We start from the raw sequence: 11774 nt of genomic DNA, 5'->3' as shown, positions 1-11774 counted from the left end.
GTAGTGATGGAGTACCCAGAATTGTTTGTTGGAATGATGACACAAGAAAATTGTAGTTCGCCGATCGACCCATCAAAAGCATCATCATCATCATTGGAGAAACAAAAGAGCGATGCAGACTTTCTACTACAATTGTTCGACACAATAGTGGCATTAGCATCAGGTTGGGATCACCACGGATGGAAATTAATCATCTTGGAATAGAAAGTCAAAACACTAAAACCATGGATGAACACAGATACATACAGTAAGCTATTCTCCGTACATTAACCAAATCTATTTCCTGATTGACCCATTAAAAATCCGCTTGACGATCATCTATCTAAAAGCTCGCTATGGATGGCAGATTTCCACCACAGTTATATTGTTAACCTCAGTAAATCGAGGACGATGACCCATCGAAATTCATAAACAGGGCCTTGGCACAGAAAATGGATCCATGCTGAAATCACCAGATTATTAATTAATCATCTTAGCATATATATATATATATATATGTATATATATATATATATATATATATATATATATAAATTAAAATGAATTCATCAAAAACTAACAGCGAACGTCGTCTACATAAGCTATCTTACAACACACAATAAATCCCCTAGTTTGTTCACCAAATTGATGATGACCCATCGAAATTCCGCGCCATCATTTAAAAATAGCGATGGCGGAATTTCACCACGAATGCTGCCCACATGAATGATGACACGACACAAACAAGAACGATGGCGCCATGGCGCGCACCCATTTCTTAGCTTGTTTCAAGCTGGGCGAACGCCACCGCCAGAAGCTTCCAAGGCTTGTTTGGAACGAACTTTCTAGAAGCTTGGCACGACCCCGTAGGCCCCGGCGTCCACGTAGAAGCCGACTCCATCGTCCCTGGCGTCGTCGGAGAAGGAGAGCCAGAAGTTGGAGGCGGCGTCCGTGGCGTCGTTGTTGCCGTCCGATGTGCCGGCGCCCGAGGAGGATGAGGAGGTGCCGGCGGCGCGCTTGACGAAGCGGCCCTTGATCCTGGGCCGCGCCTCGGCGTAGGCCTTGCGGGACGCGTAGCGGATGGTCTTCTGGAACTTGCGGTTCTTGCGCTTCTCGCGGTACCTCTGCACCCTCGCCTCCCGCTCCGCCGCCGCGGCGACCACGGCGGCGGCGCCCGGGACGCCGAAGACAGCTGCCGCGGCCGCGGCATCCGCCGGCGACCACGTGGCCGTCCATGCGGCGGCCTGCAGGCCGGGCTGCGCCCACAGCGGCGCAGCGCCGTGATGCACGGGAGCCACGCCGTCCGGCAGGTAACCGCCGCCGCCGCCCGTGACGCAGGCCGCCGCGAGGTCGACGTCGGACAGCAGGTCGAACAGGCTCCTGCCCTCCGCGCCGCTGTCGCTGGTGGTGAAGCTGGTCGACGAGCTGCCGTTCTGGGGGCTGCCCTGCCCCTGCCCCTGCGCGTGCGCGGGCGCCGCCGCCGGCCACGACGACGCCGCGTCGATGTCGTCGGGCGCGAAGAGGTCGTCGTACACGCCGGACGCAGCTGCCACGGCGGCCATGGAAAGAGGCACGCGCTCGTGGCGCGACGCCAGCAGGTTCGCAGCGTGCACGGCGGCATCGCAGGCGCTGCAGAGCGCCGCAGCGTCCGCCGCGCAGTACACCGCCGCGGCGCCGCCGCATACCGCGCAGGCGGCGCCTCCCCCAGCCGCTGGGCTTGTGCTGCCTTCGCTTCCCATCATCTCTCTTTCTTGGCTTTCTTCTTCTTCTTCTTGGGCTTGCCTCAGCTTCTTGCGTTTGTGCTTGTGTTTCTGAGTGGGAATGGGAAATGGCAGTGAGCTGCTGAGCTGTATTAATAGGGGGAGGGAGATGAAGTGATGAAGCACAAGATCGAGGACGAGGAGAAGGCGGGAGCTTAGGGAAGGTGGAGTTGGTGAATCGCTTAAGTGGACACGTGGAGCTCTAATGGCCGCGAAAACTTTGGCTGAGGCACAAGATCGTGTAATTTATGGGGGGAATTGGTAGGTACCCCGGTTCCCTTGCCAAACCATCCATACACCATACAGGTCTGCACTTGTTACAGTGTAACTTTTGACATTATTTCCTGACAAGACATACTCCTTCGATCCCTTCTACAGTAAATTATAGTTTACTTTGTCTTTGTTCTAAGCTATTATACTAGTAAGGGTGTGTTTAGTTCGTGAAATGAAAAATTTTGATGTCATATCGGATGTTTCGGGGATGTCGGAAGGGGTTTTTGGATACTAATAAAAAAAACTAATTACATGGCTCGCCTGGAAACTGCGAGACGAATTTATTAAGCCTAATTAATCCATCATTAGCGCATGTTAGTTACTATAGCACTTATGGCTAATCATGGACTAATTAGTCTTAAAACATTCGTCTCGTGATTTCCAACCAAACTGTGCAATTAGTTTTTATTTTCGTCTATATTTAATACTTCATGCATGTGCCGCAAGATTCGATGTGATAGTTTGGGGTGAAAATTTTTAGGAACTAAACCAGACCTAAGTTTAAAGAAATATGCATCAACATTTACAATCCCAAATTTGTTTCATTAACTTCTCCATGAAATATATTTTTAAAAGCGCGTTTACTGAACTTGAAGAAGCTAATAATTCTGCTAACAACTTGATCAAAGTTAGAAAGACTTAACACAGGACAACGTCAAAGTGAACTGTAATTTGAAACATATAGAGTATATAATAAGAGTTACTCCTAGAGATCACCATGTGCAGCATGATTCTTGGATACAACCTGGGTTTCATAGAGAACGTGTTTGGATGGTTGGTATTTGGACATTTGAAAAATGACTTTATTTGGTATTTGCCGCTTGATCCATTACTTCCATAGAATTTTAACAATTTACAATGTATGTCTAACTATACAACATATGAGCCATGAATGTTTGAGATGCTCTCCCTCCTATTTGTCCCTAAGTGCTTCTTGCCATAGCTGTTCAAAATGGTTGCTTACTATTTTACTTATCTCTATTGTCTGTATTGCCCCTCATGCCTTATGGGTACTAATCATAGGTCACCACTACCAACATGTCCATAAATATTTGTTCTTCATACTATACTCTTTTTTAAAAAGTCACCGAGGGAGAGGATCCCCACCTGAATATTTTATTGCTCACTTAGTGCCTGTTGGCAAATATGAACAGTTTTACATTATTTGATCACTTGTGATCTAAATTGCTTTACATAGCATTTGTAAAAGACACCAACCCAACGTTCATCTAGCTCCCTGTCTTTCTTAGGCAACCTGGATTTCCAGAGTTTGGCGTCAGAGATGCAAGCTGCCAGCATTTGTTGATGCCCTGCTCTTTCTGATCGGAATACGACTCCATTCCTGCGCTTCCAAAGCTGCCAGCAATAGAGAGCGATGAAGGTTTTGCAAAGTGTTTCTGAGGGATATTGCTAGAGCACTGAACATTGTGAAAGTCATTGAGGCCACTAGAACTGAGAAGAGGAGTTAGCCCAATTCTTTGCCAGAAATCTTTTGCAAACTGACACCCCATAATAACATGTTCTGGCATCTCCTCCATTCTTCAAACTATACTTCCATTTCAGTTTCTCAACAAAAAAAAAAAGCAAAAGATGGATGTATGTCAATTTTGCTTCTGGCATGGCAAGTAGCAAGGGCAATCAAAATTGGTTAATACACTAGCATTTAATTTATAAGCACAAGAGGATCATAAAGACCCACCAACAAGAGATTCATAACCATTAAAATTCAGAAACATCTGATCTAAGTAGGTGCAACCTAGATTCTGTTTTGTGTATGCATCTCATCTAATCATTTATTGCTAGTACAATTGTGTTAAATACCTCACAATTCAACTTTATTCTATTACTCCTCCAATCCAAATTATGTCATTTTAGCTTTTCTAGATACATTACTTTTAATATGCATCTAGACATGATGATGCATAGCAAAATCAATGTACATCTCACCCTGTTCGTTTCGTTGGAATTTGGATGCTGCTGATGCTGATTTGTTGTGAGAGAAAAACATTGTTCCTTTGCTGAAAAGTACTGCTGAAAAACAGGACGTGAAAAAGCCAGAGGAGCTAATAATTTAGAATAGAGGGAGTACAAAATTGATGACATGACATATTATTATTCTGCCTTGCTCTTTTTTTAGTAGCTTAGAACTAGTATCTTTACCATGACAAGTGGTCAATATATGTAATTTAAAAGTATGAAAATTTTCATAATGGAAAGTGTTGAATACTGGGAAATGCTTAGCATGTATATAATTATTACATACTATTATGAGATATTTCATACTTGAATATACCTTATGAGATTTGTTGTCCGGAATATCTAAATGAAAATGTGTTGATGAAGTTTTGTGTGTCAATGATTAGCATCAATATGTACAGTAATGCATGGATAAACATTCCTTCATGGGACAATAGGCAAAGAGGAAAGATTCCCAACTTGATAACAGGGCGGCCGGCTCATAGTGATTTGCTTGTACTAGTGCTCATAGTGTTAGCTAAGCTAATAGGAGTGCTCCTGGTCAGACGGTAGAAGGCAGCTGTCCACTACTCGGCCTGGTCGGTGCCGACGTGGGACCCGCCTGGCCTATAGAAATCGCAGAAATTGATTCTGACGATGACGTGGCGTGCTCGATCGTCCGGGATGTTATTGTGGTAGGTCCCACAGACTTTTCCCTCCCCGGCCGGGTTGCATTGCATTAATTCAACGCGCATGTAATATCGAAACAGTGCGGGGTCTCGCCCTCGGGTCTCGGCTGGCGATTGGTGGTGAGTGGTGACCGGAGATGCAAGATGCTTGGCTTGGGTTCCTCGTCTCCCTGTTGGCAGTGGCCGAAACTCGGTTTTGCGTCGCCTCGCTTGCTCTGACCTCTTCAATCCTGCCGTACAAGCAAGAAAAAACTGTTAGTTTCATTTTCCTTGCCGATAAAAATTAGCTATGTTCGCTCCAGCTGCTAAGGTGGGTGTTACTATAGATAGCTGTTGCTACGGATACAGTAACGTTTTAAGGTCAGTTGTAATTTTACCTGAGTTTCATTTCCACTCAATAGATTGCTACATAGGTATTCTTCTTCGGATGTTCATAAGAGGCGTTGGGATGATCGACATCTCCTTTTGGGACGGATCTTCTTCGGCTGTTCATAAGTTGTATAATTATTGAAATAGCACTGTACATTTTGTCCTGAAAATTAAAAGTGGATTTGTCCTGATCCGATGTTGATGATCGCGTTGGTAGTGTTAGGAACGGTCTTCCAAGGATGATAGATACGACTTCTTCTTCTTCTTCTTCTCACATGTCAAGAATCATGAAGTCAGTAGGGACATAGTAATCTTGTATCTTTACCATAATGTCTTTTGCTATTCCCTCCGGAAATCGGATTGTTTGGTCTGCCATTTGCAGTTGCATATATGTAGGAAACAAAGGTTCATCATCAAATAAATAGTCATATTTACCTTGGACATTATGGTGACACACGATCCAATGTCGCAGAAGGTGTTGTGGAAGATTCTTTGTCCAATTGTACACTCAATTGTCGGTACACCTGGATCTTCCTTCTTGGTAAGGAATGGTGAAGCGAGGAGGTGGTCATACTCTGATCGAAGCGTGTTGATCATCTTAATTGATTCTTCTCTTGGCTGTCTGGCTCTGTTCTTCCTTCTTCGGTTGTTTCTCTTCTTGGTTACTGTTGTCTCTTTGGACAGATATGCCATCTATGGATAACTAGGAGAGTGTTGTATACAATTCTTAAAAGTGAATTTCTTCTTTCTATCCTTTATTGTGAAGCAGATCTTGGCACTATCCGCGTAGATGATGGATTTTACGGTGCTTAGGAAAGGTCAGCCCAGTATAATGGGTGCCCTTACATCTTCACCTGTTTCCAAAACCACGAAGTCTATGGGTACATACGAGGATCCAACTCGTACACAAATGTCTTCAAGAATTCCCTTAGGGTAACAGAGTGACTGATCTGCAAGTTGCAAATACATATTTGTGTACAGCAAAGTATCTCTATTAATTTTATCATAAATTACCTTTGGCATGATGTTACTCCGAAGTCACAGATAGCTTCTTGGAATACGTGAGGTCCAATGGCTATGGGGATGATAGGTCTTCCTGGATCACCTTTCTTGATGGGCAGCGAGTCGCCTCGCCATCCTCCACTAGATGGTTCTTTGTAGTATCCTGTAGCATTGTGAATATCAACAAGATTTACAGTTTTGGGATCTTCCAGTTGCCCCAGAATCTTACCTTTGTCGGTCGAAGGAACAGCAGCCACCAGCTGAGCTATTTGTGATTCTATCATTTTATTAAAGCTATACTGATTTTTAATGGCTGAGGAGAAACTATCCATTCTATTATTTATATTTTCTAAGATTTTATCATTGGAAACTAGTTTTCTAGATAAGCCCTCCATAATTTTAGCTTGACCAGATACTAATTCTCTCAAAGATGGCTAGTTATTGAAATTATTAACTTGGTAGTTACCTTGATAATTATCTTGGTAGTTTGACCTCCGTTGCTGATTCCATCCTTGATTTTGTTGAGGACGATAGTTGTTGTTGATGATGAAGTTCACATCCTCGTGGGTTTAAGGACAGTTGTTCCCTGAATGCCCAATATTTCCACATTCTTCACGCGTCATGCAGGAATCATGAATGTGCATGACTTATTGCTTTTCATTGGCTCGTTCTTCAAGCCTTTTCATCAGCAGGTCCATCTTGGTAGACAGCATGTCTACCTCCTTGAGTTGATGCATACCTCCACCTCGCTTTTGGGTTTGAAGATGTTCTTCATTCCAACCTTGGTTGGAGGCTATCTTCTCCACGAGAGTTGTTGCCTGTGCGATTGTAAGTGATAAAAATGCACCTCTAGCAGCGGCATCCATATTCTCACGAGTACTATTTGTCAACCCATGATAAAAGGTCTGCATAAGTGGCCAATTCTCCATCCCATGGTGAGAACATTCTGATATGTAGTCTTGGAAGCGTTCCCATGCCTCAGGGATAGATTCATCATGTTGCAGTTGAAAACTTGAGATTCTTCCACGTAGGGCATTAGTCTTACCCGTGGGAAAGAACTTTGCTAGAAAAGCAGTGGAGCAGTTTTCCCATGTAGTATTTCTATCTTTGTTGGTGTAGAACCATTGCTTTGCCTTCCCCAAAAGTGAAAATGGGAAGAGGCGAAGTAAAATGGCATCTATGGTAACTCCTTTGATGGTGAAAGTGCTGCAAATCTCTAGGAAGTGTTGGAGATGAGCGTTCGTATCTTTATGTGCCTTTCCACAAAACTAGCTAGCTTGCACCATGTTGATGAGAGCTGGCTTGAGCTCAAAAGCATTGTCTCCAATGTTGATTGCCGATCCAGTATGGATGTTGGCCGTAGTTGGAGCAGAGAATTCATGGAGAGTCTTGTCAGCCATGGCTTCGAAAACTAGTGTTAAGTTACGCCTTGTCTGGTTGTCTTTCGATTCTAAAGCTGAAACTTTCTTGAGTTTGGCTTTAGTCCTCCTGAATAGTGCTTATGGATCTTTAACTTAGTTTGTCGGAAGGTCAAAACCAGTCATACATTACCCTGCATAAGATATAAAAATAGATAGAATAAGGATAAACCTGTTTGAGCAGAGGTATATGGTTTTCTCGATCACATCAATAAGTATAAGTTTATCAATATTCCTTTTTGCCTAGCTACCTTCCTCGGCAACGACGCCAGAAATGCTTGTTGACATTTCTTAACATCACCTTTTACTAGGTTGTCATCCCTAGCAGTGATGCTAGAAATATTTGATGGTATTTATTAACATGACACTTGTAACTTAGATAATATATATAAGGGAATCCGCAAGCGCATAGATAATATATCATTGTAGCATTTCACTCGGGAGTATTCCAGCTATCATTATTTATATTTTTACCTCAGAGAAGGGCGGACAAGATAGAATATATTGATAACTTATACATATGATGGAGAGATAAACCATAACCAAGCTTCTACTCACAACAGGGGTAAGTCACAGGGTCTGATAAATATATGATAAATGATCATTGATAGTTAATAGTCGAACACTCAGAGTACTCCTTCCTATGGCATTAGCATGACTAAGTAGATACAATAGAGAAATAATTCAAAAGTCATTCTTTATTACAAGTCAAAGCATAATATGATTAGTGCAATTACACTTAGTAATCATGGCTAAGATCAACTTTATATCTACACATAAGGGATATTACTAAGGAAGATCAAGAACAGAGCATGACTTTCTTTGTAACTAGATCCTACTTGACCTATATTCGAGGAGTGGACTACAAAGGACTCAACGAGAGTGTCACACTAGCGATCTACCACATGGCCCAAAATATAGGGTGCATCCGTAGGTAAACAACATATAAGTACCATGCTTACACAATGTCAATGACTCACCCTGTGTACTTTAGAGCGAGCGCTATACGAATTTATGCTTGAACATAAAGACAATCTAGCTATACTAAGCATATAATCAAAGTAGACGATGAACATAATAACTAGGAATATGAATAATATTGAGAATAATGTCATATCAATTGTAGCAAACACATGAAATATGAAAGATACTAGAGAGGATACAAGAGCTATACCAAGCCATGCTCTTGACAAGATCAGGAATCCAAGCGAAGCTTGCCTCCATCTAGATCTAACCTAGCTAGCTATGCCCTATAATATTTGTGGAGCTCTGAGGTTCTTATATGGATGATGGATGAAGATTATAATCAATGATCAATGACGCCTGAGGGGGGTAGGGGCCGGTATATATAGGGGGGACCATCAATCCTGAGCCCTTAGATCCAACAAACTTAAAGCAACGGCATAGATGCAATCCTTAAGGTGGTGGAGAACCGATGTTCAAAGGAAAGGCTGACTAGCGGGGCCCACAGGCTGGCTAGCCGGCCTGCAGGTGGGGCCGGCAGTGTCCCATGCTCTGCCTCTGTGGTTTACCTTCTAGAGTCTTCTAGAGTCTTTTGGAGTTGGTTTCGTCATGGATAAGCATAATTAATTCTGACAATTAGGTCCACTTTGACGGTTTTCTAGATATCCTCTGTAGAAAATATAGATTCACCAAAACTCATGGAATTTGTTAGTTTAAACCCCTAAACCTATGTTGGTGATCATATTTATGCATTTATTCAAGTTATATTGATGGTTTATGATGAGTGTTAACTACCGTCAACACACAGGAAACCAAGAGGAAGAGAAGGAAGGAAAACAAGCATGTTCCCTTGCACCGTCACATCTTCAAGCACTCCCTTGCACCGTCGAATCTGCATCTACGATGTGGACGAAGCCACCACCCGCACAATGCATCATACGACGCGACAAAGCTCTATGGAAGCATGCTTTCCTCCCTATCTTCACAAAACTTCCACTAACACCGAGGAAACGAGCAGACATATAGCCGCACATAGGTGTTGGTGGTAGCTGATCTTGAAGGCCATCTCCTAGTGGAGTTGGAGTCGATGTAGGACAAGGGAGGCCATGGCGATGGGAGACTACGTGCAACTCAAGGTTTTCTCTGTGTTTTTTTGATGCTAAGGGAGGAATAAGGATTGGAGTTTGCTAGGGAGGCTCCCCTTACCTTGGCTTAAATAACCCCACCTCAAGACGCGCGGGGAAGGCAACAGTCAAGGTCCGTGACATCCACGGCCACCCACGCGATTCATGGGCGACGGAGTGGTGAACACGATGCAGTTTAGATTCCCTGGCACATTTCATTCCCTGCCACATTTCATCCTCATCTAAAACAGACCCTTGAGTTATTAATTGTTTTTATGGCAAAAAATATATATAAACGAAATAGAAACAAGCATCACAGATGTGAGCAGGGAAGGCAATAGTCAAGGTCTGTGACATCCATGGCCACCCACGTGAGTCGCATGCGACGAAGCAAGGAAGATGACGTGGACCATTCGATTCCCTACACTTTGTGATCTAACACTAACGCTGAATCACCGTATGAAACGACGACGGGAGCTACAATAATGATAATTTGCAAACACATCAAACCAATTTGCAAATAAACCAAGGCAAATACTTTCACCCCAGCACCATCTCAGTGAGGTGCTTTATCTCATGTCTGTGTAGCCAAGGCAAATACTACTGACACTTCAAAAAATGGAGTAACAAGCATTACAGCCATTCAGTTGTTAATTATTTTTAAGGCAAAAACTATATATAAATGACACAAAAACAATCATCACCGTAATTTCATTGATAACTTCAGTTACATTCCACAGTTGTACAATAACAAAGACCTATCAAAGACTACTGGATGTACAATAACAAAGACATGTCGAGTACAGGTACATCCCATAGTCGAGTCTGGAGATAGGCAGTGCAAGCTAAGGATGAGGCAACATCTCGCAAAACTTCCGCCAGCATCTCAGTGAGGTGCTTTACCTTCCCTACTGCTGCACCTCTCATGGTCGCGAGCGCGAGAGAGATAGAGGTAAGAAGAGGAGCATCTCAGTGAGCTGCTTTACCTTCCCTACTGCATCTCTCATGGTCACGAGCGCTAGGGAGATAGAGGCATTTACCTCTCACGATCAAGAGAGAGGCAAGAAGAGGAGGCGTGGAAGAGAAGAGTCATCGTCATCGCTGCTGCTCCAGAGAAAGGAGGATTGTTAGGGCACCGGGATGGTGAATCAGCAGTACAAGAAATGCGCAGGCAAACCAGGGATACCAAAGTGCATTGAGTACCCCTTGGCTTGCCCAAATAAGCGAACCCCCTTAATCGTAAAACTTCCACTAGCACTAGATCGAGCAGCCCCCGCTGCGCCTAGATGTCGGTAGTACCTAATCTTGAAGGCCTTCTCCCAACATCGCTGCCGCCGCCAGAGGAGTTGGAGAAGGAGTGACATGGTGATGAAGAAAATATAGATAGTTGGCTCAAAAGCTTTGTCTGTATCTAAGGAGGAACGAGTGTGGATTGGCAAGAAGCGCATCTAGCCCCAGCTTAAATTGGCCAACCTTGAAGATGGAGAAGTGGAGAGGAACAGTTAATACGCATCAGGGAAGACGAGGCATACTCCATAGGAAAGTAATGGTGATCCAACTGTGTTGTGGGTAGTTGGAAAATGGGGAAATAACTCACACTGAATTTACTATCGCCGGTAAACCAAACGGTCGTGTAGGGCCGACAGCCATAACGCCTATCTCAGTCGGCTCGGCTTTTCATACAACGGAGAAAATATCACTACCGCATCTATTATTAACTCGTGGGTGGTAGAAGTTTCAACTGTCGGTTTCCTTCCTTAGGAGGCCTCGCTATTGGTCCACCCGATGGTGGAAGTATAATACCGTCGCTTCTATTACTACGACAGTGAAAGTGGCGATAGTGATAAATCAATTAGTAGTAGTGAAACCAATTGTTTCATTACTTGAAAAGCCATAACCACTTGATGCAGGAGGGCAAAAATATAGTAAAAGTAATTAACAAATTGCCTTGTCACATTAGAATGAGAAACAAACTTCACAAGCTTGCTTAAGCACCCTATTCGCTTGATCATATCAGCCATGCTTATCAACCATAATACAGTATTTTTCTCTCACAACAAAACAGCATAAGCCGGCTTATAAGCCATAGAAATGATCAAGCGAATAGGGTGAAGATCCATGAGTTGATTGTTTAGGAACAATGGACTTGTATCGTGATCTATGTAGATGATAGAAAATCTATAGTTAGTTGATGATATATATGATACTGACTGAAATATATTTTATGCACAAAATATATCC

At 43.3% G+C, this 11774-nt stretch overlaps 1 protein-coding gene and 1 non-coding gene across 2 annotated transcripts; one reads left to right on the top strand and one right to left on the bottom strand.

Annotated features, from left to right (window-relative positions):
• Window positions 1–551: 551 nt before the first annotated feature.
• On the bottom strand, window positions 552–1850 carry LOC136471784 (zinc finger protein CONSTANS-LIKE 3-like). Its single transcript, XM_066469536.1, has one exon. The coding sequence runs from the start codon at window positions 1719–1721 to the stop codon at window positions 825–827; it is 897 nt and encodes a 298-aa protein (XP_066325633.1). The 5' UTR covers window positions 1722–1850; the 3' UTR covers window positions 552–824.
• Window positions 1851–6955: 5105 nt separating this feature from the next.
• On the top strand, window positions 6956–7062 carry LOC136478630 (small nucleolar RNA R71). The gene has a single exon (XR_010764350.1). It is a non-coding gene; the product is annotated as a small nucleolar RNA R71 (small nucleolar RNA).
• Window positions 7063–11774: the final 4712 nt, after the last annotated feature.

This window comes from Miscanthus floridulus, chromosome 8 (genome assembly GCF_019320115.1).
Source record: "Miscanthus floridulus cultivar M001 chromosome 8, ASM1932011v1, whole genome shotgun sequence".
NCBI classification, from domain to species: Eukaryota; Viridiplantae; Streptophyta; class Magnoliopsida; order Poales; family Poaceae; genus Miscanthus; species Miscanthus floridulus.
This window is presented reverse-complemented; position numbering and strand designations above follow the sequence as displayed.